The sequence below is a fragment of the Poromitra crassiceps genome, assembly GCF_964638095.1.
Source record: "Poromitra crassiceps genome assembly, chromosome: 4".
Classification (NCBI taxonomy): domain Eukaryota; kingdom Metazoa; phylum Chordata; class Actinopteri; order Beryciformes; family Melamphaidae; genus Poromitra; species Poromitra crassiceps.
In genome coordinates, this window is record NC_139626.1 from 9,820,610 (window position 1) to 9,847,786 (window position 27,177).

The window sequence follows — 27,177 nt, forward strand, 5'->3', positions numbered from 1 at the left end:
TGCTCTCGTGTGTCCCCAGACCTACCCATAAATAGGATTACTCAGTCATGACATAGACATAGATGAAAACACTGTGGACACATTCTCCAGTACCTTCTTAAGAAACAGTGTAAGCATGGATAAGGAGGTGCGTCCCTGTGCCTCTCCGACCAGCTGAGAGAAGCGCTCCACGGTCATCATCTCAGGTAGACTCCAGAAGGAGGACTGATGCGTTGGACAGTCAGAGGGGAGGGACAACATGAGCCCAGGGTCCCCATAGAGGAGCTTCATCAGAGGGCTCCCAACAAGCTGATCGTCAGCACTGATTCTCTCCTGGGCTTCAGCCATATTCCTCGCCAGATTCTGAGAACATGAATGTTTTTAAGGTACAATAATTAGCATTTTCACTGTCCCATATCACAAAAAACACCATGATATATATATATATATATATATATATATATATATATATCTGTGGGGGTTGATTAATACCAGCGACTCAATGATTACTACAGCAGGTGCCCGAATTGCGCCCCCCTGCCCAAAACACACACACACACACACACACACACACACACACGCACGCACGCACGCACGCACACGCACGCACACACACACACACACACACACACACACACACACACACACACACACACACACACACTTGCTTCCAATATATTTCCAACTGCTCAAGGATGGATGACAGTGCTTTGAGGCAGCGATCGGCATTCCAAAAACATTTTGCTTCTCAAGTAAACAACAAAACAAAAACACAAACAAACAAAGCACACAGCAGTCTTACTATTGCCATATTTTGCATGTAATATGTTACATCTTCACTAGATCTTTCTGTTGGATTGCTGCTCTCATTAGCCAGCTTACTCATCTCAATTGTAAAAAAAAACAAAAAAAAAAAACAATTATCGATATCAATTACCTGCCATCATATGCTATGCCAGAACACACATAGCAATTCCTTGGTCAGGAGGTTGTTGAATAAAATAAATAAAAATAATCAAATATGTGTATTCCTTACCTCAAGTACTGGGTTAATGGCAGAATCACAGACTAGCTTCTCCCACTGTTGCCGTCCAGGTCTGGAGGACAGGTCATGTGTTGCGTGGCGGGAACCTTTACCGTTAACAATCAAAGGAGTTACTGTATGTCACGTGTTGTTACACAAAGCAAACAGCAGGCTGGAAGTCCTTTGAAAGGTAATACCATCACCTGTAGTCAACTTTACGCAGGTGTTGAGAATCAAATGAACTGTAACTGCCGTGTCATCCATGTTCTGATTCAGCGTCCGCCCCAGCACCTTCATGTCCTTTTCAAGGTGGTTCCACAGGAAGCCAGGAACATCCCGCACGCTGGGGTGAATCATGTTGCCAACTCCCTACAACACAAAAACAACAACACAGGTGTCATTTTGCACAGTATAGTTTTCAGTAGCAGTGGTGTTAAAACCCTTTCCTTGGTGCAGCCGATTTGGGTGAAGTCCCACCCGGTTATTCCTTATGGCGCCTTGTAGCATGGCGAGGTGTGTAAGCAGTCGAAGGATGCAGGACTGGGCAGGCGTCATCTGTCTCTCAGGGGCTTCAGACCTCTGTGAAGCCTCTCCTAATATGTGTCCTGTCCGGGTTTGGTCTCCGATACTTTACACATATAAGAAGAGTGAGACATGGATGAAATGTATGGCTATATCCCAGACAATAACGTCACAGCACAGGTTCATTAACAGGTCCATACCTCTGTTCTGCACGTTTAAATCCAACGACTGGGGAGTGATTTTGCCCACCAATTGGTACTCCACAGTCTGGGCATCTTGATACGGTCACTGGTCTACCACACTATAGGACAATACAGAAGAACATGATGTTTGAGTGTTGAGTCTTTGTTGCATTTTTCATTATGTTTAATATGAGAAATGCTTGCTAAAGAATAAACCTCTCATACCGCTCCCACAAAGCATGGATGGCCATTGGCACAGTCTGCAAATCATGAATAAGACATTACATCCTAAAGCAAAATTCATTGGTAAGTGATGACAGATCTCTCTTTAACATCTGACACATAACTTGATCCAAACCTTTATCATGTAAAATACTCACAATACATCTGGCTTTTCTCTGTCAGCCAGCTACTGGCATCGCTTGTGTGATCATCTGGCATGGTTGGCAGGAAGGAGTGCTTTGAGGCAAGATCAAATTGATTTAATGAACTACATCCACAGAAAACAGATTGTAGTGTGAGACAGCATGAAGCAAAACCTAAAAGCGCGCAGAAGACAATAAGTGCCTTACTGTAACATTCTGAGGTTGGAAGGCGATCTGGTAGAGAGGAACCAGTGGCGAGTTTCCAGTGAGGAGCACAGAGTCCACATGGACCAGCAGCTCAAAGAGGGTGCATGTCTGAGCTGGAAGATCCTGGTCGATGTGGAGGGGGGAGCCCAGTCCGCCTATCTGATTGGATAGAAGTGCCGTGCAGAACTCCCTCAATTCTGCTGGCACGGTGTTTTTCAGGACGCCTTCCAGTCTTCCAGTGTCCTGTGCAGCCGCGTGTCAAAAACAAAAGGTCAAAAATACAAACACCTCAGAGTCAATGTCTGACGTCAGTATCTGCGCAATATGACACAATGGAAATTAGATGTCAAATATGGTGACCTGTGGAGAGGGGCGCATGTTGAGGTCAGATGATTTATAACGGCAGGTGACTTGTCTAAACAGGGCCAGGGCTAGCAGAACATGGGTAGCAGCCTTAGAACCTCTCAGCTTCTGCAGAGAAGATACAGAGAACAAAACAATGGAGACATAAAGCAGAAGACAGTAAATCTGCTAAGAACTGTGCTGTTGCAAAGAAATTTGAAAAAGCATAGGGTAATGGATTATTCATATAGAATTTAATCAGTTTACATTTCTTAATTTGTTTCAAAATTCCACTCAATATAATTTGTTAATGTTAAGTGTTTGTATGGACATATTTCTATATTTATGCACTTTGACAACAAAATTTGAAATACAATAATTAATATTGCTTGACTATTGAGTTGGCTTGATATGACATTAATTCATGTTATCATATTTCTTAATATGCTAAATAAATGAAACCATTTCATTAGAAATGTTGGACAATTCTATTTGTTGCAGAAATTAGCAGAGTCTCTCTGACCTGTAGTTCAATCACCAGAGGGTCTGATCTGTTTTCCAGCAGAACCTGGGCCACAGCGTCCCTCAGGGCCCGGTAAGACGGTCCGCAGCACAGGAACCGGTCCACCTCGGCTGGAATCATCCTCTGAGTAAAAAATAATTTTGGTGAGTTTACGTTCATTCAAAATACCGGTTTAAGTTCTTCCTTGCAGTTATTAGTTTCTGCTTAGACAAGATTGTCTTTTCATCTGTGAATAAACTGAAACTAATGGTGCAATGTAATTCCATCTTATGGTTGAATTATGTATTGTAATACATTCTTTGATTATGAACAGTATCAGTGGATATACGCATGTGTGATGTTTAATTGACAAATAGCTAACAACATGAAATTCTACCTCGATACTCAAAATCTGGGTTTAAAGCAAAATAATATGTATATACATCCAAGATATCAAGATAGCTGTACCTGAAGTCGAAGGACCTCCGAAGGGAAGACCCAGCTCCAGGCAGGACTATTCATCAAGCCCTTGATACAGTCCATGCCAGCCTGTCTGTGGAGGGCTCTAAGCAGGTACACCCTGTGCCAGTCATTACCACAGTACTCGCACACCGCCTTTACCTGCTGCAGATACTGAGCAGCCTCCATCCCTCCATCACCAGCATTTACTGAAGAAACAAAAGCACCGTGACCATTTTATTTATGAACTGAGCCTGGTGAAATTTGATTTGTACAGGTGTCTTTGTTGTAAAGTCAAAGAAAGCTCAGTAATGCACACCTCTTTTCTCCAGCATGCGGGCAGCAGTGGCCAGACACAGCCGTAGCCTGGCTACATTGAGCAGGAACTCTGCTGGGTCTGCTGCTCGTTCTGGAGTCTGCTTCCTGGCTAGCCTGCTCAAGAAACAGACCTCCACTTGCAGCCTCTTCTGTTCCACTTCTCGCACTTCTGAGCACAACAGAGAGTCCTGAAACAGAAACAAAACCAATATCAATATCAATTTAAATTTCAAGTGATGTTTAGTAAACATCCGATGTTGGGTAGGTCTTTCCAAGGTCAAATCCTCTGGCAGATGATCAGTTTCAAGATGATCATGTTAGAGAAGGATTCAGTGATGAGCAAGTGAAGTAGGTGTCTGTTACCTGGAAACAGTTGACAAAGAGCAGGTAGAGTTCAGTGCGGTCTTCTCTGTCCAGAACTTTCTCCTCCAGATTCTTGAGGTAGGTTTGGATGTGGGCCTTTGCCTGGTCAAAACTGATAGATACACTATTATAGAGTACATGTGATTTCTGGAAGTGTATGGTTGTGTTTATGTATGTGTGTTGTTGTTGTTGTGTTGTTGTTGTTGTTGGTGTTGACTCATACCCATACCTGTATTGCAGCAGCAGTTTAGGCAGTACGGAGCGGACTACAGGACTGTTGTCCACACACTCCAGGAAGGGAGTGAGCTCTCTGGTCCTGTATACATTTCCTGCATCACACAGGAGAATCAACGATTGAATGCCTCAACATCACAGTATCATGTAGCGTTCAGCTATTATCATGCACTAAGCAGTTCTAGGGTGTTTTCATACTCGGGACCCGGGACCGTTTCCGAGCGCACTTGTCCCCAAATTGACCCCAGTTAGTTTCATGAGTGTGAACGTTGCGTTCCGTGCCCAGGTGTGGAACAGCGTACCCGTTGACAGGGTCCACTTGAAAAGGTGGTCTGAGGAACGCTTGGGCGTGCCCGGGGACGGAACACTTGCGAATGTGAACGCCAAACATACCGAACCACATAGACAACACACAGGCGAGGATACACTCCAGGCGTAGTTGATGATGCAAGTGAACTCTGCGAGTGTCCGTTCCGTTCCCGAGCGTGCAATAAATTTTGTAATGTGAAAGCTGACCAGAGGGGGAGAGGGGAGGGCAATCGCACTCAGGCACGGAACGGAATGAAAGCAATCATTCCCAGTGAGAAAGCACCCTCACTTCTCCACACTGACCTTGAGCAGAGACGAGTAAGGAGAAGAGCAGCTCCACCACTCCCTCTCCTGGCCTCTCCCCCTCAGACAGACAGAACCTGGACACCACCTCCAGGAAGAAGGCGTTACAGCAGCTCCTAATGTCTGCTTGTTGCTGAAGCGCTGCCCTGAGGGATGAGAAGCACAGTATTACTGGGGAAGGTAATACTAATACTAACACATTCTTTAATAAGTAATAGCATTGGAAGCTAAGATGCTACCTCTACAATTCTTTGGACTTTGACTGAGCAACGTTTTGTGAAACAAGCATTGTTTGAAAAAAAAAAAAAAAACTCTCACTATATTAACTCATTGAGTGCCAGCCACTTTTGGAGAACGACGCTCCCAGTGCCAGAGTTTCAGAGCGTTTTCAGTGATTTCTCGAGGCCCACAGAATATTGTGTGATATTACTATGTAAACACCGAACACGCAAAAAGAACAAGGAGACTCTATTGTATCATCAGCAAAAAAAAGTTTATTGATACCATTTTCCGTTCTTTAGTTATGAGCCGGAGAAGATAGGTTGTTTTCAGCGTTTTCAGGCATTTCAAATTATAAGCTGAGATATTCAGCCTTTTGTGAACTGAAGCATTTCAAGCACATTCACTGACTCTAGCTAATATTGTAGTTATTATGTAGTGACGTGGTGTAGTTGTGTCCTGCCCTGCGTGCCCCACCCCCCTCTCCCCCCCTCAGCTGAAAACTCCTCCCCACACTAGTAACACACAGCCTCACGCACCCAGCGTCTATTTTCGGAGTGCTTTTTGTGCGCCGCCTCCCAGGCAGCGCAACATGGAAAAGCCACACGCGGACTGCAGGGAAAGGTTTGGCTTTTCAGTGTCGGCTGCTGCTTTTCTAGCGGCTAATCGTGTGGAGAAACTATGCTGACAGACAGACAGAGGCAGAAGGGCTCAGTTGTGGGAGCGGATTGACTGTGTTCGCAGGCACCGTCAGTTGCAACCAGAACAATCTACATGGCTCTGGGCTGCAGCATGAGCGGTTTTCTCTTTGATCACGGGGCTTTTTCAGGCTGTCATTGGCACTCAATGAGCTAAATGGGTGACTATACTATAAATACTAAACGTGATTTAGCGGGTTCCTTTTATCAGTTTGACTTGAAACAATGTCACAGGCTGGGAAAGGGTCTGATCTAATGTAAACAAGCAAAACATGAAAGTACGTCCGAGTACGTCTTTGGCACAGAACGCCATTGTAAAAAGTACGTCCGAGTACGTCTTTGGCAGAGAATGAGTTAACTAAGATAGTTTGTTATGGTAAATGTAAGAGTAGAGATACCAATTCACCCAGTTAAATAAATGTTATTTCTTTTGACTCACTTGATGGTGTGAGAGACAGTTGGCTGGAAGTCGGGTGGCAAGGCTGCCCTACATTTAGGGCAGAAATGTCTGTCTGCCTGAATGCATTGCTCGAGGCAGTGGGAACAAAAGACATGTTCACAGGCCAAGACAGACGGCTCTTTCAGCTCTAACAGGCAAACTGAGCAAGTAATGCCATACCTTTGGGGGAAAACAAGAGATTAATTATTTCACCATCAAATAAATACATGGACAAATAGACAGATCATGCATACAAATGACATCAGTCATAAAAACAAAAAAACAAAAAAAAGTGTTTCTTCTTCTCAGAACAAGAGAAGATCTCCCAATATGATATTTTCACTTGATTCTAATGCCATTAAACTAAAAACAGTGTTGTAAGCAAGTGCTGGAAAGTAGAGGAATTATCCACTGGCAGAACTTGTCAGTTACTTTTTAGAAACATAACATTTTAATACTGAATATTAGACTACATGACTTTAGAGTAACTACAGATGTTGGCATAAACCTGCATACAAAAATCTGCATTTGACTGGATACACATGTTCAAAGGCAGTGTCACACCTCAGGTCCCTGGAGATACACTCGGCATGATACGAGTTGAGGATGCGGATCATCTGCTGCAGTGTGTCCACACTCCTGATATCGGGTGAGCCCTGCATCAGCTGTTGAAAAGACAGAGGACATTTAACTTACATTCTTCATGCAACACTGGCTCTCCCCACACCCCCCCCACCATTAATTTACTAGTCGCTTTAAAGTTTAATCAGACCCCTTAACAAGTCGCTAAGCATTTTTACTTACATTTTGGAGAAGGTTGCAGTGTTTAAGAGCCAGTTCTTTCAATCGAGAGTCTCTCTGTTTAACCTCAAACATGACTCGCTGGATGAAAGCTGCTACAACCAGCATCCCACGCCATAGTGACCTGAAAGGGCACGTGAGAGTGTGAATGAAACTCGAAACACACTCGCTCTGCCTCAGCCTACAAAGAGTTGTATCAATCCTGCCACAGTCATTTTCACTCCCTACCTGATGGAGTCCAACTGTTGCAGACAGCCAGGGCTACAGAGGGCGCTGTATTTCTGAGCGAAGGCCCGATCTAGACATGGCTGCAGGAACTCCACTCTGCTCACAAACGATTCACACTCTGCCAGGGATGTGACAGTCAGCAGCTTGATTCTCTCAACACAGATGCCAAGCGCTAAAATGTCCTCAACCTGTTCAAAAATAAAAGATACCATTATACATAACCTAGTGACCAATAAATAAATAAAGAACTATCATTGATGCACTTATGGATATTTAGGTGAATTTGACAGCAAAGTTATATATATATAAGAATATGCACTTAATCTTGTGTATGCATACTGTACTAGATGGCTGTGCCACCTGTAAAATACTAATACCATATGGTTTAGCTTTACTAACCCCTTCATATTTCAAGATACAGTTGTCACAAAGCAAGGCCAAACTCAAGAGGTTTCAAACCAAGCCAAAATGGTATTGGTCTTGATGCTGTTCCATGTCAAAGAATACTACATTCTCACCATTTCAACGAGCTCGCTCTTCGAGTCCTGCTGAAAGACGTCAGTGGCCAGCTGAGGTTGCAGCAGCAGTATGTGGGAGAGAGTGTCCAGTCTCGGGGCGTAATGTTTGGCAGCAGCCATCGCCCAAGCGGGAGAGAGTTCAGATCTTGTATTCATGGACTGCTGAAGCTCAGACACACAGCCCAACAGTGCCTTGGTGAACACCTGTGTATGGCAGATGGGATGAAAAGTCAATGTCAAGCCTACGGTATTTGGCTGTCTGCACCCCTTGCTCCCCCTAAATGTGTAATTGATAATGTATATACCCTAAGCTCATTCTTTGACTTGATCTTCAAAGAAAGCAGCAGAAAGTCTTGTAGGTAGCGTTGGCCATACTCCAATTGCTCCTCTTGTGAGAGCTTCTGCAAGTAGCTGCCCAGCCTGCTGTTGTTGAAGGTGCTCACAAACTGAAGAATCCTCTCTGTGCCGTCCTCCTTCGTCACTGGGAGGAACATTTAGGTGAACAGATCAGATGTTTGTGTGACGACTACATGCACAAAGTCATTCAAATGAACAATTTACCAGTCCAAGGCATACCTGGTACAAATTCATATTCCTCCCATAGGCTCTGGAGGTGCAGTCTGATGAGCCAGCTGAAGGGGGCAGCACAGGGTTGTCCTTCACCATCCAGCATGAAGAAATGTTGCACTAGTACCTCCTGATCTAACACACTAGAAATTGGAGGCAAGGAAAATGGTGCCATTTGTTGATGCATATTCAATTTGCTAATGATACTAGATAATTACAAAATAACAAATCCACAGTACCTTGAGTTTTGAGGAGGTGTCAGGTCTAGAATCTGTGTGTCTGCCAGAATGTCCAACCACAGCTCTATCAGGCCCTGACTGAGCTTTGCACCGAAGAGCAGGTCCAGATTGGCATACCTGTCCATAACTTCCACCATGCCAGCAAAGATCGGAGTCACAGTGGACTGAAGACAGCGCCAAAGGGTATGCCTGGCAGATAAACACAAGACAGAAAGTTATACTTAATCAAATCACTGACCATTTTGAACAATATTCTGAAATAAAAATTCAGGATTAGTGTCAGATGACACCGTTTCACGGAAAAAGAACATTCTCTCTAACCTACAGTACGGTTTACCATCTCATCAGAAGGTATTGTACATTTTACCTTAGAGTGCCCCCCTCCTGTAGAGCCTGGCGTTTCTTGGCTTCCCTGCTCACCCACTCCCCAGGAGAGCACATCATCACTTCCCTCTGTGCCAAAGCCGCTGACAGTCTGCCGAGCAACACCTCCTGGAAGCGAGCTTTAACAAAGATGACCATGTTACCTTTTTATTCTCATAGTAGAGTAGATCGGTAGTGTGTGGGGATGAATGTAGTTGAAAGTAATCTATGACCCCAACCAGTACTGTAGGAACTGCAATAACATGGATATAACTTAATTCTTCCATCTGGCACAGCACCAAGCGATGCTTGCTAGTAATGGACAAAATTAATCAAGTCACAATTCACAAGATACAAGAAAGCTTCCTTATAAAATACATCTTAGCCATCTTAATATTAATTAATCTTAATAGTAATCTTAACATCTTAATATTTTAGCCTTCACAGCTGACATGCAATGCCAGTTACTCGCCTGTAGCACCGTCATTGAGCATTTGACAAAGTGGTAGGTAAAACAAGTTGAAAACCTGAAATGCACCTGGCGAAGTGAGTGATTGGTATTGATCAATAAGCCTATCAAACCCCACACCCATGATTATATTCACCACCTATGCATCCTTGATCCGTTCCCAGGAGAGTCACAAGTATGTACATCCGTTGCATGCTCCTTGGTGTCAAGTCACTTGGGTCCCTCAGCAAACCCACAGCTTTCTGGATGCATGACCTCAGCAGGGACAGCCTGTGGAGGTGGGCTGTCTCTGCCTGTACAACACAATTACAGCAACGCTTGAAGATTAAATATAAAAAAAAAACATTTTATACTAACACACAAAGCTATGGACATAATACAACATCTATTGGACTGTACTGTTTATCTACCCTTAGAGTTAAACTTGTGTCCACTTCAGAGTCTCTCCTTTTCTCCTCTGTTTCCATTTGTTCTAATGAAGATACAGAAACGTTGTTTGTTACAGGAAAATGAGGAGCTTTAAGAACATTGAATACAATCATTCGCTGACATTCAGGGTCTACAATTTCTACCTGGCAGTGCAGGGCAGAGCAGCTTGCTAATGAGAGTTCCACAGAACACTGACAGGTTCAGGCTCATGTCCTCTGTGTCCCTGAGGTCATCAATGTGCACCGAGTGCCAGACTCCTTCGACACACAAAAAAAACCATGATTTATTTTTCCAGGCCATGTGAAATGCAGTAAAGAAAGAAGTCATTACAGTAAGAGTGCATTAACCTTGTCCCGCTTAATACTCACCTCCTTGGAAACCAATGTATTGAGATCGACTTGGGATCCTGGAAAGCTTGGCAATGAAAACCACACAACAGGTCTGATCCTTCAGTGACATCAGGTAATTCATGGTGCAGTATCTAGATACAGATCATAAACACCTGTAAAACACCTGTAATGACCCTTTTCTGTATATGTATGTCATCAAATTGCATATCTGGTTTGGAGCCTAACAGTGAGCCCTACTTTGCTGATGCAATGAGCTCGTCACTGCAGTGGGATTCTTCTAGGTCTATCTGAACTACCAGAATGTGAAGAGATGGGCCAGTATCCTGAACGAAGCCCCTGAAATATGTCATGGGACAGATTGAGAGAAAGATTAAAATCCAAAAACGTAAATCCATGGTAATATTATTTGATTACAAACAGAGGGTAGCGTACCGTATCTTGCCACAGAAGGAGACCTCTGTATCAAACTGGTGGAGGGAGAGCAGGAGGATAGTGTCTGTGTGCAGGCCCAGAGCCTGAGCTACTCCCTTAACATCTAATCTGGTTAGCAAACTGGAGAATGTAGTCACCTTGGCAAAACAAACACAGAAAGGAGACAGTGAAGTCAACAAAATAATTGAGGAATGACCAAAATACAATTTAAACTGTGGTTTATTGTTTACCTCTAGAAACTTGCTGGACTCCTGCTGCTTATTCAGGTGAACTTCGAGGAAATCTCTGAGTGAGTGATGCTGCTGCTGCTGGAAATACATCCTCTGAAGTCTCTGCCTCTCCTGGTTTGCCAAGTCTGAATGCTTTAGCCTCAGCACAGAGTCAGGGGTGGCACAGTTCAACAAGAAACATTTGGCCGATTCAAAAACCTCTTCTTCCTCATTTTCACCAGAAGACACACCACTGTTTTCTGTCTCCATCTTGTCTTCGTTCTCGTCCGGGATATCATACACTCTCGTGTCATCATCATTCCATACACCAGGGGAGACATCATCAATCCTTCCCACTGACACACTTGTTTGCTCTTCTCCATCATTCTCTATATCCATTGCATCAACCAACTGATCGTCCTCTTCATCAACTACATCTTTGTGTCTGCTAGAAGTGGTCTCATGTGTTTCATTTGGTTCAACTTCCTTTGACTCCTCTTGCTGTAGTGTTACGGCATTGTCCCCTACTGTTTGTGCTCTCCTGTCTAGTGCCTGTAACAGAGCACTGGCACAGGAATCACCGTGGAAGCCAACAAATATGTCAGACAGTTTGAAATCCCCTGAGGCCTCACCGGAGAATTCCTTCACCCACTCCTTGAGTTTGTCCAGAACCCTGCATTGCCATGGTGCCAGATCTGTACTCCTGTCTACCCTGTGTTTTTCAAGCCTATTGATGAGGGGCACTGGAAAGTGTTCATAGACCTTCTTCTGGTCCTCCACTACCACCAGTCTGAAGTTTTTGTGGACACGGCACTTGACTCTGTGGGATCCAAGCCCCAGATCGACATATTGCTGTTTACTGAGGTAAACATAGTACTGGTTCAAAGCATCATACAGACTTTCATAAAGATTCTGCATGTTGAGGAGGATGACAGTACGCCCGGTCTCCATGCATGTTTTCACCCGGTTCACATTCCGGCAGATTTGGGCATATTCCTGGTCCTTTGGGAATCCTGAGCCAAACACAATTTCAGGGGGTGGATGGTCTTCTTTGGCAAAGATCTGCTGCTGAAGGATATGGAGAGCAGCATTGTTAGTGGTGAGCAAAAGCAGGTAACGGCTTTCTTGGCTGCTGTCGTGATCAAGATTTGTTTCGACCATTTGCAGGGTGCTTGGCCGTGGAATTTCTGTAAGGTTTTGGGAGACCTCTTGGAAGAATTCAACAGGGTCAAACCCCTCTGGCTGTCCACTGAAGTTACGCAAGATGGCCTCTACCAACTGTCTGTCATCTGGCTCCTGTTGTGAGGATTTGACTGTAGCAAAAAGCATCTTCACGAGGCTGTAGAAATCCCTGAGACCAAAGAACTGATTCTTGGCTGTCTCCTTACAGATACTCAAGAAGGCCTTAGCCAATGGTGGGAACAGGTGTTTGATTTTCAGAAGGATTTGGCTGGATGATGAACAAATTCCTTTGGCAGTTTCCACCAGTTCATTCTCACTCGGATCCCATCTGGATACAAATATTCCCCTGTTCATCTTTGCTGGGTCAAGAGCCCAGTTGGAGATACCAACAAAGCCAACCTTCATGTGTGGATCTGGCTTGTCGTCAATGCAACCATCCTCCAAGAGGGGATGAAGGGTCTTCAAGGGCATTTGAGGGGAATCTTCTGCAAGACCTATCTCATCAAGGACCACCACTGACACAAACTCGTCCATGTTTTTGTCCTTCTGAAAACGGGCACAGCTCCTGAACGTTCCTATGATGCCCTCAGGACTTGAGTGAGGACTGCATTGGAAGGAGACCATGTGAACTTGCTTGAGCTGCTTGAATAGTTCACAGTGGGAGTTCTGACCCTGCATGGCATCAGCAACCACTGTCTTTGCAAGTGACTTTGAGCTGCCTGGCTTACCAACCAGAAAGAGTGGGATCCTGAGTTCAATGCAGACCACCATGAGAAACACATTCTCATTAAGGGCTACATTTTTCGCTATGGTTTCCCTTGTCTGTATGTTCTTCAGGAAGAATTCTTGACAGGATGAAATCTCTTTTTGCAATGTTTCTGCAGAGCAGAGGCTGTTTGGAAAGTACCTACAGATTGCAGAGAGGTACGCTCCCTTTGACACCAGAGATGGGTAGTAGCAGACTCCTACTGCGAGAGTCAAGCACTTCAGTGTCTTCTCAGCCTTGCTGAGATTCTGGCAGTTGGGGAACAGGACATCACTATGCTGGTAAAACCACGCAAGCACTTTCATAGCCCTCTCCACATCTCTTAGACTCACAAAACTGCATTCATTTTTCTGACTCCGCATATATTTCTGAGAGGCTGCCAGAACATTTGAAATGATGTTTTCGCAACCCACTGCCAAATCAAGGTTGTCAACTTTCTTCTTAACTATCTGGTTGATGTAGGAAAGTTCAGTTGAATCACTCAACTGACCAAAATCCCACACTAAGGAAGCCATGCTTGGAGGCAGAGGATGAACTCTGTACACCAGTTGCCTCAGAGGGACTTTGCCAAGGCGGTCGTCTGTTTCCTCTGCCTTCACTCTGTATCCTAAGCCTGCACGTTCCAAACGTTTCACCATTTCAGATGAATGCTTCCGGTAAGGATTGCAAGCAGCTATTATTTTCAAGCCGCTGTCTGCCCTCAGAGGATCCCCTTTCACGGTTTGATCACATAGGATTTCTTTGATGGCAAAAATGGCCTCTGTGGTGTTGGCCTCATCCAAGAATAGAATCGTGTCTAGTTTGTGTGTTCTGCGGTTCTTCTCAGCAAGTTTCTCTGCCTCCTTCACTTTTGTGTAGATCATCTCAGCTGTAGTTCCACCATGAACTTTGACAAGTACCATGTTCTCTAGGTTTCTTTCCTCCCTCTGCAGATCACAAAGGAAACGGACTAAACGAGTCTTTCCGCAGCCAGTCTCTCCCATGATGACCACTGGAATTCCACATCGGAATCTCATGTGAATGGCTAACATCTTCATCACGTTGTCAGCAGTGAGCTCATATGTTCGGTCTGGATCAAATTTTTCGTCCTTCATTCCTTTCTCTGCACCAACAACACGGGAAATCCTCTTGATTTTGTCTTGTCGGGACAACTGATCAAAGTCTTCCGTGAGACAGATTTGTTGGCGCTCCAAACCTTCAAAAAGTTTTTGTGTCATCACATCTTCTATCAGGACCTCATGGCTATAAGGATCAACTGCATTGAGGTTGTTTCCTCGTGAAGCTCTCTCCACATGAAAGCCAAGAAACGACATTGAGTATCGGTCTGCATTAAAGAAAATGTACGGATGAGACTCACTTTCCCAATGCTTACGAATTGTCAGACGGGCTAGAAGGTCATCCTCCGGGCTGTTATCAAAGTGCAGCAAGAGGCTTTCATCAGATGTGTTCATAGATGGTGAGGCAAAATCTCGTGCCATCAGAATCATGAACTTCACAATGAAGCCCTTGAAACCAGGTAGATGGTCAGCAAGAAAATCTGGATCACAGAAACTGGAGTTCTCACAGTCTTTCAGCTGCACATTGAGGAACCAAGAGAAGTTCTTCAACTCAGCCCAAGATGGATCTTGCATTCCACAGTTGGCCAGGAAGTGGTTTAGACAATCGATAGGATCCCCCACTTTGGACCCTTCCTGGTACTTAAATCGATCCAGATTCTGATTCCTGTTGAAGAGCTTTAAGAATTGATACGGTCTCTGAATTCCCTCACTGCAAAACTCTTGCTCATCCATGTGTGGGTCTAAGGTTCGCCTCGTCAACATCCCTCGACCAGCCAACTGTTTCACCTCTTTTGGAGGTCTGCAATGGATGGTAGGCAGGATGTCAAGAAGTCCAACATTCATCTATGTGGCAGATCAAACAGACAAATGAATTCACAATTAAATCATCAATAATCTGTCTTCTGCTTGATCTCAGCAGACATTCAACAATAATTTCTAAAATGCCATTTCTACCTGCTTTGTTTGGCTATGAGGGGATGTGTCTGGTCTCAGGACTTCAACAGTGATCAAATGAGCTACATTCCTTCGCCACAGCATTCCCTGGCTGTCACTCAAACAGCTCAGAACTAACAGATGAAACAGGAGCTCCTCCAGACCAGAATGAACCTAACAATTAACAAATGGGAAAACATATTCTCAAACACAACCTTTAACAGAACCACCTATAAATGCAGTTTTAAACACTTTAAATATTCTGAAACAAGCTACGACAGACTTACACCAGCAGCGTCGATGTGAAGGAGCACAGGGTCCTGCTCTCTCAAAGGTGCCAGTCTTACTGATAGAGTCTGAATCAAGGAGTCGACATCAACCCTTGGCTCAATCAACCTGATCCGAATATGTTTTGCCCTGGAAGATTTCTGCTGGAACTTCTCAAACAAGCGGTCAACATAAAGGGATTTCCCTATAGAGATAAGTAAGATCTATGTTATGGAAGGTAATTTCCATATATATATATATATATACATATATATATATATATATATATATATATATATATATATATATATATATATATATATATATATATGTATATATATATGTATATACATGTGTGTACACACACATGTATATATATATATATACACACACACACATGTATATATATACACACGTATATATATATATATATATATATACATACTGTATAAAAAAATAAGTTGAATGGTAACATGCACAATTAATGGTAATGTTTCAGTAAGAAAGCAATAACAAAGTTTTCACGTGCAAATTCTTTGTTGCTAGCTACATTTGTAAATGGGCACCAACAGATTAGCCAAACAAGTTCTTACCAACTGCAGGGCGTTGAGATGACACGGCCCAGACTGACAGTTGCTCTGGAGAAATCAGTGAGACAGGGTTTTGTGGGAATGGATGAGTGAAGTGCTGGTGAAGATATTTCCTGGCCGTCTCTGCTATGACACCCACTCCTGCCTGCACTTTGTGGTTGCTGAAGAAAGAGGGCACGTATCTGTGCTGGTGGCCAACGGGACTGACCAGCATCAAACGATAATGGGGGCTGGCACTTCTCTCAAGGCACTCAAAGAGCTCGCCCAGGGCCACGCTGACATCATAGCCCAACAGCCCTGGACTGACCAGGGAATAGATCCTTTGCCAGCTTCCTTTGGAGCCTTGGCCCAGAGCTCGACGAAGAAAGATCTCCACCTCCTCCTCCGTGGTCTCCTCTCTGCAGAGTAGCACCTCATCAGTGGATGGCAGAGGCTGCTCTGGACTCTCCATGTAAAAAGACAGGACGGTTGACAAAACCTCTGCAGTGGGACAAAGAATTAGATTGGGCTTTCCCTCTTTGAGAGCAGGTGGCAGCTTCCTGATCACATGCTGTTGGTTCATGTCAGAAAGATAGGAGAGAAAGTGGGCCAAAGTTGAGATGTCCAAGTACTGGTTGAGGTACTGTGGCATGTCATCCTTGAATTGCCTCCAGAGGTCCTCAAGGTCCTCAGCACCCTTCCTCATGACATCAACTTGGGTCAGCGGGGAGCAATCGACAACATCGCGATCCCACTCAGCAACACCATCATCACTATCACTATCATCCTCTGAGGAAACCTGAATTAGATTCTCAGCCTCTTCCATGTCCTCTTCATGCTGTCTTGGCCAAGCTGATATTAAGTCCATGGAGGGTTCGTAATCTTGATCACCATAATCGGACTCTTCACCACCCAATGCGTCATGCTGAGACTGCGGCTTCCAAGCCTTACCTGTTGCTTTAGCATAAGCAACTCTGATATCACCCAGGGTGCACTGGGGTTTTATGGGGAAAAGTAAATGCCATAATTGTTGAGGAACGGAGGCCTGTTGCTGACACACATTGTGTATCCAGTGGCATAAGTACACCATCTGCTCTGAGGTGTAGTGGTTCAGCATGTCGAAGTGGGACCGCTTCTCACCGATAAAGGAACACCATTCCTTATGGCAGGATTCCATGGAATGAGCCAGCTTTTGTAGCTGCTCCGTCACATCCCCATAGTACACCATATCTTTACCCTTCAGGGATGAGAATGTAACTTGAATGCATGGCTGCTGCTGCTGCTCTGGGCAGCACTCGACTTGAGCGTGCCATTCCCTGAAAAGCATGTTGCCTGATGTTTGCATTTGAAGGAGGACAGTGCCCACTCTCTGAACTCCTTCAAAAACCTACAGTATAGGACAGAGGGGGGGGGGGATTCATACAATTAATCTCAACACATAATTTATATCGTACACATTGGGCTTAGTATTCAAAATGATTCAATTTAAAATGGAAAATTCCACTGACCTGTGTGAACCGATTGACTTGCTCTCTGCCATGCTCTCCTTTGGACGACATGAGCATGAGTTTGTTCTGCAGCTCCAGCAGGTCATCAAGTCTGTAGCTCTTCTCTTCGCTGCCCATTTTCACTTTGACCAGCAGGAGGCTTTGTAGGCATCTCTGCAAACAAATGGAAAGCAGAAACCAAATCAGTCATGAATAGAATACATTATTGATAAGAATTGTTGCTGCTATATTTGTTGGTTTACTGATGACAGATTGTCATCATCTCCACGTACCTTCTCTGTGTTTTCTTCAGACCATCCTATGTGATAAACCCCTTGGGTATTAATGGAAGAAGCAAGGGAGAGAGAAGACTGTTCCACGGAACCATGGGCCTCCTTCAGCCCTTTCAGCCAGCTCAACAAACGAGTAGATTCTCTCTGGATAGCAAAACCAGTAGAATAATTTTCACATCGTCACAGCAACAGTGGTTTATATACTGTATACATATATATAAGGGAGAAATAGGTACCAATTTGTCTGGTAGTTTGTCATCTCTACATTGGGTATCCCACACCTGCTTAGCACAGTTCATGAACTCATCAAAGCCAGCACTCGGGGAGAGAGAGTAGAGCAGGGGGCCGTAGCCCATCACTGCATCATCGAAGCAGGCCACTTGGTCTATCTCTGTGTCATTCTCTCCAGCAGATATGGAGGCTAGGTCAACAAAGACCTTCACGTCTCTCATATCTGTTGAGGGAACATGAACGTTACTGACAGCAGGCAGGCAGCTTCTATGACAGGGGTTTCCCAAACTTTTCCGTCCAAGTACCACTACGTACCAAACCAAATTTCCCAGGGACCACTTCCACTGCATACCCCCCCCCCCTAAAATAAAATTGGCTGATTTAACCATGCAATAGCAGCATAAAGGCTAAATGACAATATAAGGCTATAGTAGCTGGTTCAAAACGGACACACACGGACACACACACACACACACACACACACACACACACACACACACACACACACACACACACACACACACACCTGCCAACATTAGGCTGTGAAAAGGAGGACCCCTTTCAAAATGTTTTTTTTTCCCCTCCCCAAAATTTATCCTAAATTTTGAGTGTTATTTAGCTATCTTCCTGACAAACTATCATGACAGGGTTGGTAGTTGGTACAAATCGATTCCTTGGGTCTTCTAGTTTCATATGATACCAGAAACCACTCTGGCTTTAAAACTGAACCTGCTGCAGCCTCTGAAAGTAAATGTACAAAATTGTGATATTTCCCAAATATCGCGATATTTCCGAAAATTGGCCCAATCCGGCCTCTTTTTTTTTTTGCAATTCTCTGGTGGACCACCAGGCCTCCGGAGCCTTGCGGATCAATGCAGTTTGGGAACCAATGTTCTATGAGATTAAAAGGCAATACACTGCGCTACAATTTCAGCTTTACTAAAAAAGAGAGACAAAGAAACAAATCATCAGCATTCATTGAGTACAAATATGTTTCTGCATGCATAGATCACGTAAGTGTCTTACCTTTGAGGTTCTCTTTGACCCAGCTGACTAGAGTATGGCTGGCTAGAAACTCTTCCAGACAGGCAGTGTGCTGCTTGGTGACTGTGGATAGTTGTTGCTTGGCATGTAGCAGGTCATCAGTGATGGACCCCAAGGCCCTCTGCTTAAATGTGTCTTCTTCCTGTAACATTTATTTCAAGAATTTAATATGCATTGACAAGAAAAGTACATTTCCTGGAGAAAATGTGTGAGCTAGCTGTGGAAGCGCGTTTCCTTCAGCTTGAAAGATGAAACATTTAATAATTATGCAATTGTGCAGTCAATATAACCTACAGTCACTGAATTTAATATTTTTTAAGTGTTTGCAATTTGACCACCAAATATTACTGCTCATTCTCTGCCATTGATTTCTATTTTTTATTGAATACATGTGCAACTGTCCTAAAGTACCTGAACATATTAAAATTTGAGTTTTGGAGAGCAGAAATAAAATAATAAAAGAAATTTGAGGGAATAACAAAAAGTGTTGTTTTCTTTTTAGCTAGTCCACTAACAAATATACTGAATTATGTATGATCATAACACTATTACCAGTTGTGTGAGACTGTGGATTTCATTGAAGTTCCCAGAAAGCTCCATTTTTGCAGCAATTTTCAGCATTGCACTGGCTGCGGCTGCTGCCTCATGGAGCTGTCGATACTTCTGGATTTGATCAAGTCTCAGCTCCACCCAGTTGTTCTCAAGGCGAAACTCTTCCCGCCCACAAAATACGTCAGACATCAGACTCAGCTCCTTCTTCATTAGTTTCCCATCTCCCTGGTCCCCTGTGTCCACCAAAGCCTGGTCAAGCTCCTTGAAAGTGACATCTTCATTAGCAATTCTGAGGCCAAGACGGCAGAAATCTCTCAGGACCGGTTTCCAGATTGTGTCATAGATCTGTGTTAGGGTTACTGGAACTGGCACTGTGCAGGGTTGCCCCCTTGAGGCCACAGTTGCTGCCTGCTTGACCCAAGAGATGAGAATCAGGTTGCTCTGATCCAGGCTGTGCAATCCACTGGCCATTTCGAGGATGTTCGGACTGGTGTTATTATACCAGAGGACCTGGTAAGAACCTCTCTCCATCAACTTCCTCTGGGCATCAAAGGGTTGAACCGACACCAGTTTGTTGAGGTTTACAGACTGGAGATCTTCTCTGTGTTGACCCTCAAGTATGGACATCTCAGCAACTGGTTCAAAAGTTACAATAAAACAATAATAGTTAAATCTGTTACTGGAAAAACTGAGCAAAGCCTTTGCAACGCTTCTTAACGTTAACATAATTTCAGTCATTAATGAAGAAACTAGTTATTCTCACCTGTGATGCTTTCTGTAACCTTCGCTATCATCTTTATCAGTGTATCCATATGCTGTTTCTGCTGATTGAAATATTTCAAAGCTGTCTCTCTCTGAGCCAGAAGACCATCTGCATCGACAGGGAGGCTTTCCAATTTGGTATTTTTCCTGTCTGCAGAAAACATGACAGAAGTAACATTTGAGTTCCATTTAGTGGGAAATTTAGTGTAGTGATAATGGAGGCCATTTCTAATGCAGGTGAATATACAGATAGAAGTGAAGGTTCATACACTGCTGGTAAAGTCTCTTAAACTGCACTTTATAATGCAGGGTGGTCTGTAGGTGTCCCAGTGATACATGTCCTTGAAGTAGCGCTTCAACCAGGGATGCCAGTGTGCTCTGACATCCTTGGATAACCTGCTGTGCGGCATCATCCACCTGTATGGCCTTCCAATCTGCTGCACCAGAAGAATGTATATAAGATATTATGAACATTGGGGGGAGGGGGAGCATTTATAAAACTACATAAATATCTCTAACACATTGGATAAAATACCATTAGAAAGAAGGTGGTTGATGGCAGACTGTGGATCAAGCAGCTGGACCACAGGGTTTTCTCCAAATCGTGCTGCTGACTCAACCACAATGGCAGACAGGATTTGGTCAGGGACATCCTTTACTCTGGAGGTCAAACTCCGCATCAGGTCCCCCTCTTTCCCTGCCTGAAAACATGGATGTGCTCAGTACAATTAATTGGTTTGAAAAGTAATCGACTTGGAAAATCTGGGCAGGGGAAGATCATGAAAAGAGCTCTCCCATTCCTAAACAAGTGCCTTTTAAGGTAGACTGCGTAAGATGAGTGACAGGTGTTATTGGGGCGGGAACTTGACAAACTGAGGGAGGAGGGTGGAACTAAAAGCGCACTTCAGTCTCAAGGCAAAACAAGTTGCAGATTGTAGCTTTGAGCCCCAGACACACCAAGCCCACAGTCGGCCGTCGGCCATGTCTGGGCGTCTGTCGCTCTAGTGTTTGCGGTGTGTCCCGCACAGTTGGCTCTACTCTGCTTCGACCGTGGCTTCTCAGCGGCTTTTCAGGCCGATTCAACATGTTGAATCGGCATCGGGTCGTCGGTGAGAGAAATCACTCTGATTGTCAGGTCAGGGTTAGCGAAGCAGGAGAGAGGACATACACAAAATGCTCTGCTCATTTTCCAACTTTATCTCATCTGATAATTCAAAAACACGGATATTTTCACGACGACGTGCCTTTGGGAAAGTCCATTGAGCCTCTCGTTGCATATCACCCATTTAGTTTCTCCTTATTTATCACCTCTGCATCGTCCTTTCTTCTTCCACAAGCAAAACACCAGAGGGCTGACAACGCCAGTGTCATTTGCAACTTTGTATGAGTCATATTCTCTATTACTGTAGAAGTAGCTATTACGAAACCGTTTAAGTGTGTGAAATGGTCAGCAAACGCTACTTTGTTTCATGAATCAGGTCTCACGCAGGTGCAGAACGTACGTGCTAGTTGCCCGTCAGTTGTCGTGTTTGTGGTGTCTTCAAATGCAACTTTTTGACCCCGACACAGGAGATGTGAGGTGACGCATCGGTCGGGCTCTAGTTGGCGCTAGTCCTTTCTAGTTCTCGCGGTGTGTCTGGGGCTTTAGATAATAAATCATGTACCTGGCAGATGCTCTTGATAGCAGACTGACACAGCTCGTGGAAAGAGGTCTGTACGATATCATGGCTTCTCCTTATAGCTCCCATGGAGGAGTCAAGGCAGCACACCATGACTTTATCCATGTCACTTGTCTGTAAAGAGAAAAACAAACAACTCAGCTGTAACAGCATACTGTGTGTGTGTGTGTGTGTGTGTGTGTGTGTGTGTGTGTGTGTGTATGTGCGTGCGTGCGTGCGTGTGTACGTGCGTGCGTGCGTGCGTGCGTGTGTGTGTGTGTGTGTGTGCTGTCCATTAGGGCAGCAGGATGACATAATTTCCCCATAGGAATCAATAAAGTATCACATACCTTGGAAAGCCTCTTCCTCAGTTCTTTCTCCAGGCTAGACTTCCACTGCGACAAAACGTCCTCAACTGAGCACTCCACCTTCAGCAGCGCATCCCACATCTACCAATTCAGAAAATGTGTATCAGTGTAGTAATTAGTAGAGTAGTGGCAGAGATCAAATGAATGTGATATAAAACTGGTAATGAATATGACGCTGAATACCTCAATTTCTTTTGGGTAGCTGAGTGATTGGCCTCCGGACTGCGACTGCGTCAGAAGGGTTTTTTGCAGTAGTCCATCTCTCCACTCGCTGATCTGTTGCTGCAGATGACGCAGCTCTTCCAAGAACCGCTCCTTAAAAGTCTTCATCTCATCATCTTGAGACTAAGAAGCGCAACAAGAACTCAGTGAATTGCAGGTAAGTGTCACAAAGAAGCAAACAAAACATCAAAACATGATCTTAATACCTCTGTTCCAAGTGCAGAATACAACATCTCTGCCAACTTCAGCACTAGTTGGTAGGACAGCACTGCAGCCTGGTAGCACGGGACAAGTCGCACTATTCTGCATGTGGCCTTCACCACATTGATGCCACTCGAGGACACTGACTTGATATTTCCAGATTTGATCATTCTACAGATACAATGCAAAGGTTAGAGGGATAAATATGTCTTAGAACAAAAATCAGTTGTATTTGAAGAATACGTCAGATGTCATTACCTTTCTTTTTCTTGTTCTACTCTCATTAGTATATGGGTCAAGATCTTTCCAGTATGCTGCATGTTGAAAGGATAAGAAAGATCACAGATGATAATTTTAAAGATAAACTACTGTATGTTCTTGTTAAAGTTCAGTATTTGACATTTGTACACTGTTCACCTCTGCATTCGACTGTTCTCTGGTGGTATCTCCGTATGTTCTAAGCCTGTATAACAGACTTTGGATCAAGTGTTCTGGATGTATTCCTGTCTTGTCGGAGAATTCAGGAATGTCCTCAAATGCGACCAGGGATAGCCAGCTCACCAAAACCATCTCTTCAACTTCAGATGAGTGCTTCTGGATCAAACTCAGCATTATCCTGTGGGAAACAAATGTTAATGCAATTACAACAGGATCACCATTTCAGGAAAAGGAAGTTGCTTTGAGAGGGACTCACCTTCTTTTGTCAGGGTAGGACCGTATCTTCTCTCTAAAATCGCTAAATGTGACCCGGTCCAGTCCAGACCAGTTCTTTTCCTCAACAGTTGGACCCAGTCTGGCTGCATCTGCCCCTGGCTGTCTGAGTTTGTGGAGTAGTGGAATGAGCAGGACGAGCTCCGATACCGCTTGTTGTGCACAGAGGTTTATCAACCCCAACACAGTGCTGAGGGGCAGAAACATGGGACATAAAATATCATGTATAGCATTACCTCAGATCAATACTACTACTACTACTACTACTACTACTACTACTATTATTACTGCTAACAAATAATGAATAACTTAATAACGAAAGAATAAGCTAAAATACTTTGGCCCAAATCACTCTTGTGTGAAACTCACTTCTGTGCAGTTGGGAAGGCACTGAGAAACCTCTGGATGTTTTGGTTGTCCATTGCAGTGTGTGAGGTCACCACGGAACAAAGCTTAGCCCAGCCTTTCACTCCAAGGTCGATGTTGCATTTTCTGGTAACCATGAAAACAGACATTCCCAGCACAAGAGGGTTGGTTCTCCAGATTTCTGCAGCTGTTCCCTCTGACTCTCCTTTTAAGATGCAGATCAACTGTTCTGAAATCAGCTCTGATGCCTGGTGAATTAGAGAATTTAATATTGGTGGAATATTGTGTGCAATATATAATGAATGCATTTCTAAGCCAGATGTAATTATTATTCTTCAATTGCTGTTGCACCAACCTTGACCATGGGGGGATGTGAATTGTCTGGGAAAAACACTCTGTGAGGAGCAGAAGTTAAAGTGCCCTGAAAATGCTCCAATTTCTCACACAAGGTCTGACTGCTTTCTTTGTTGGATGGGGACCATTTCTCGAAGATTCTCTTCAGCAGAACATCAGCTGAGACTTGCCAGGCATCTGAAATCTCCATACCCTTTGATGTTTGCCAGCCAAACATACTACTAAGGTTATTTTCAAACCAATTCTTGGACCCACCCTCCAGGCGGCTAATAAAGCCTTCATACAGGTGCAGCTCTGGATAAAACACAAGCATGGTGGATGATCACTTTATATATATCAAAAAGAAAATCTGCTGTGCTGTTTTCACGAGCTGATCCTAAATGGTTTGCTTATCTTACCTTTAACTTGCGAGTTACAAGGAATTTGAATATGTCTTGTGGCAATCTCTGCAATTTTTTTCTGCCGTTGCTGTACACAATACTGATAAGCCCATGTCTGTCCTCTAGTTAGGCCACTTTCCTTGATGGAAAAACTGGCTTCTATCAAGTCGCCTTGCTGATGTAGGCCACTGAAGAGAGAATGTTGTTATGTGTTACAATGACAGATTCATCATTAGATTATTGTAGCTAAAAACGATATTACAGCTAAAGACATGAATCATTAATACTCACACAAAATGTGTCTTTTCAAGGAGTAAATATTCATTTTCATGATATAGCAAAAGCTTGTTGTGCTCTTCATTGAATTTAAACTTTCTGTCTAACACAGCATAGATGTGAATGGTGAACATGGGAACACCGGGTGGAGGTCTCACTGGGCTTCGATCACTATGGAGAGAGGAAAATACACATTATGTTGGTTTTGGTTCCTGTAATGTCACATACTTGTAGAGCCAGAGCTTTAGCCATAGCATTTGGGATAGCTGGACTCACCGTTTCCCCCCGCTTTGGGATGATTTCATGCCTTCATCTGCCCTTTTAGAGGCTGGCGTATTTGACCGTTTCTCACTCTCCGTCCCTCCAGCCACTGCTTTGGCATAAGACTTGGTCTTGGTACCTTTTTGTACTTGGGAGTGTGTGGGATGCACCTCTTTAATGTTTTGCTCCTCTTTGCCATTTGCATTCTGCTCCAGAGAATCAGATGATGAAACATTGCTGTCTGTTCTTCCACACGTGGGTTGAGAAGAATCAGATTGGTCATTTTGCTTAGCAGTGTCTTGCAGCGGAGTATCAGGTGTGTGGTCGTTTTGCTTTAGCTGCGTCTCGGCAGTGTTGTTGCCTTGTTGCTCTTCTTTGCCATTTGCATTCTGCTCCATGGGAGAATCAGATGGTGAAGCAGTGCTGTCTGTTCTTTCACATGTGGGTTGAGAAGAATCAGACTGATCATTGTGCTTTAACTGAGTCTTAGCAGTGTCTTGCAGCTGAGTATCGAGTGTGTGGTCGTTTTGCTTTAGCTGCGTCTCGGCAGTGTTGTTGCCTTGCATTATCTGCGCATTGGGAATGTGGTCATCTTGCATTGGCTGAGTTTTGGAAGCGTGTTCCCCTTGGCAAGGCTGGCTCTTTTCGGTGCACTCTTCTTGTTTTGGTCCAGCAAAGTGTGCAGCTTCTGTCTGTGTTTCCTGATTGCTCTGAACAACTACGGGAGTCTGTGTTACTCTGTTCCTGCCTTTACACTTCCTTGTTTGAGTGTGAGCTTGCACCATCTTAGTATCTTTGTGGCGTTGTGCTCCACTGTTTTCTATACGACGCATCGATTCATCTTTCTGGGGTCGAGACTGACTGCTTTCAGCTTGGTGAGCCTCCTGTTGCGTTTCCAGTGTCATGCTTTCCTGAATTTGGCTGGTTATGCTCTCCATAACTTCCACCGTGTCCTTGTCTGTGCTCTGACCTTTGACATCTCCATCTCCTTGGACGTTGGGAACATTCTTTTTTCTTCTTTTACTTCTCCTTGTCCTCTTTTTTGTACCTTGCACTTTCTCGCTGGGATCGCATTGTGCGTGTGCCTGAAAAAGACATGCAACAACAAAACTGCTGAAAAAAGGTTGTAAGTCTTAAATGTTAATTTGTGTAGGATTGAAAAGGAGAAGAAGAGGTTTCTCTGACATTCTGAATATTGATATGCATTCTTTGCCAGGACATGCCGTTATTTCTACCTTTTGCCTCGACCTGGGTCTTTTGGGTGCAACATCCTCCTTATTCGTGCCGTCTGTCTTGGATTGATGGGCAGCGTGGAGATCCTCCGCTCCCCCCTCCATCTGCAGGGACTCTTCTGAGGGGAACCTCTGATCCCCTCTCCTCCTGTTGTCTGTCTCTGAATATAAAGTTCCATACAATTACACACTGCATGCACCCCTAACTCTCAAACACTCGCTATTCGGAAATAATTCAATTCAAATGTTCAACTTAAGAGTTAGAAAGTAGAGCAAATGCAATCCAAGAGAACGTTTGGATTACTGTAGGCCTAAATAAGGGAGTGGCAGCATGAGAATTAGGGCTGTGCCGATTCACTTATCTCCCGATTCGATACTATCACGATACTTGGGTGCCGATTCGATTTATATTGCGATTCTTAAGTATTGCGATTCTACGATTATTGCGATTCGATATTACGATTTATTGCGATTTTTGTTTCTTTTTTTCTTTTCTTTTTTCAGTTTGTTTGCTTTTTTACACTAGATTAGAACATGGGAAAAGTTGAATCATACACTAGAGACTGTATATCATGAGTAGGGCTGGGCGATATAGTTAAAAACAGGGGCGGACTGGGATCATAATTCAGGCTGGGCATTAGATACCAAGCAGGCCAGGCCGATATGGGCCGACGCGCGTGAAATTTGGGCCGTTTGAAGCTCAATGTCGGTCGTTTGAAGCCCAATTTGGGCCGTTTGAAGCCTAATTTGGGCCAAGTCCAATTTTACAATGAGATGCACCCACTTTAACCCTGAAGTGTAATTATTACTTCAGACTAACTAATAAAGTAATACAACCACTAGTAAACCAGTAGGCGGCACCTGGCCTGCTGTTCAGTGAGTGGCCTGACTGCGGCACCAAAAAAAAAAAAAAAAAAAAATTTTTTTTTTTTTT

General features: G+C 44.0%; 1 protein-coding gene across 1 annotated transcript in view; it reads right to left on the bottom strand.

Annotated features, from left to right (window-relative positions):
* Window positions 1-25,916, bottom strand: part of rnf213b (ring finger protein 213b) — a gene marked incomplete at its 5' end in the record, with an annotated part of 31,184 nt that extends 5,268 nt beyond the window's left edge. Inside the window, 54 exons of the mRNA XM_083635747.1 lie at window positions 94-342; window positions 1,016-1,110; window positions 1,207-1,372; window positions 1,481-1,631; window positions 1,726-1,826; window positions 1,933-1,967; window positions 2,088-2,166; window positions 2,280-2,522; window positions 2,640-2,750; window positions 3,145-3,267; window positions 3,592-3,791; window positions 3,902-4,088; window positions 4,264-4,375; window positions 4,493-4,592; window positions 5,110-5,255; window positions 6,466-6,645; window positions 7,030-7,130; window positions 7,270-7,390; window positions 7,495-7,682; window positions 8,013-8,216; window positions 8,318-8,493; window positions 8,589-8,722; window positions 8,819-9,007; window positions 9,186-9,321; window positions 9,790-9,943; window positions 10,061-10,122; window positions 10,223-10,336; window positions 10,448-10,560; window positions 10,667-10,765; window positions 10,862-10,998; window positions 11,092-14,919; window positions 15,031-15,183; window positions 15,297-15,481; window positions 15,870-17,232; window positions 17,354-17,506; window positions 17,626-17,769; window positions 17,862-18,079; window positions 18,883-19,042; window positions 19,453-20,087; window positions 20,216-20,365; window positions 20,484-20,651; window positions 20,750-20,915; window positions 21,879-22,007; window positions 22,223-22,321; window positions 22,424-22,585; window positions 22,669-22,834; window positions 22,922-22,977; window positions 23,081-23,279; window positions 23,358-23,564; window positions 23,744-23,988; window positions 24,096-24,388; window positions 24,493-24,662; window positions 24,766-24,921; window positions 25,027-25,916. Of these exons, the coding sequence (XP_083491873.1) occupies window positions 94-342; window positions 1,016-1,110; window positions 1,207-1,372; window positions 1,481-1,631; window positions 1,726-1,826; window positions 1,933-1,967; window positions 2,088-2,166; window positions 2,280-2,522; window positions 2,640-2,750; window positions 3,145-3,267; window positions 3,592-3,791; window positions 3,902-4,088; window positions 4,264-4,375; window positions 4,493-4,592; window positions 5,110-5,255; window positions 6,466-6,645; window positions 7,030-7,130; window positions 7,270-7,390; window positions 7,495-7,682; window positions 8,013-8,216; window positions 8,318-8,493; window positions 8,589-8,722; window positions 8,819-9,007; window positions 9,186-9,321; window positions 9,790-9,943; window positions 10,061-10,122; window positions 10,223-10,336; window positions 10,448-10,560; window positions 10,667-10,765; window positions 10,862-10,998; window positions 11,092-14,919; window positions 15,031-15,183; window positions 15,297-15,481; window positions 15,870-17,232; window positions 17,354-17,506; window positions 17,626-17,769; window positions 17,862-18,079; window positions 18,883-19,042; window positions 19,453-20,087; window positions 20,216-20,365; window positions 20,484-20,651; window positions 20,750-20,915; window positions 21,879-22,007; window positions 22,223-22,321; window positions 22,424-22,585; window positions 22,669-22,834; window positions 22,922-22,977; window positions 23,081-23,279; window positions 23,358-23,564; window positions 23,744-23,988; window positions 24,096-24,388; window positions 24,493-24,662; window positions 24,766-24,921; window positions 25,027-25,916 (14,301 nt within the window). The remainder of the gene's footprint in view (window positions 1-93; window positions 343-1,015; window positions 1,111-1,206; window positions 1,373-1,480; window positions 1,632-1,725; window positions 1,827-1,932; window positions 1,968-2,087; window positions 2,167-2,279; window positions 2,523-2,639; window positions 2,751-3,144; window positions 3,268-3,591; window positions 3,792-3,901; window positions 4,089-4,263; window positions 4,376-4,492; window positions 4,593-5,109; window positions 5,256-6,465; window positions 6,646-7,029; window positions 7,131-7,269; window positions 7,391-7,494; window positions 7,683-8,012; window positions 8,217-8,317; window positions 8,494-8,588; window positions 8,723-8,818; window positions 9,008-9,185; window positions 9,322-9,789; window positions 9,944-10,060; window positions 10,123-10,222; window positions 10,337-10,447; window positions 10,561-10,666; window positions 10,766-10,861; window positions 10,999-11,091; window positions 14,920-15,030; window positions 15,184-15,296; window positions 15,482-15,869; window positions 17,233-17,353; window positions 17,507-17,625; window positions 17,770-17,861; window positions 18,080-18,882; window positions 19,043-19,452; window positions 20,088-20,215; window positions 20,366-20,483; window positions 20,652-20,749; window positions 20,916-21,878; window positions 22,008-22,222; window positions 22,322-22,423; window positions 22,586-22,668; window positions 22,835-22,921; window positions 22,978-23,080; window positions 23,280-23,357; window positions 23,565-23,743; window positions 23,989-24,095; window positions 24,389-24,492; window positions 24,663-24,765; window positions 24,922-25,026) is intronic.
* Between the last annotated feature and the right edge of the window lie 1,261 nt (window positions 25,917-27,177).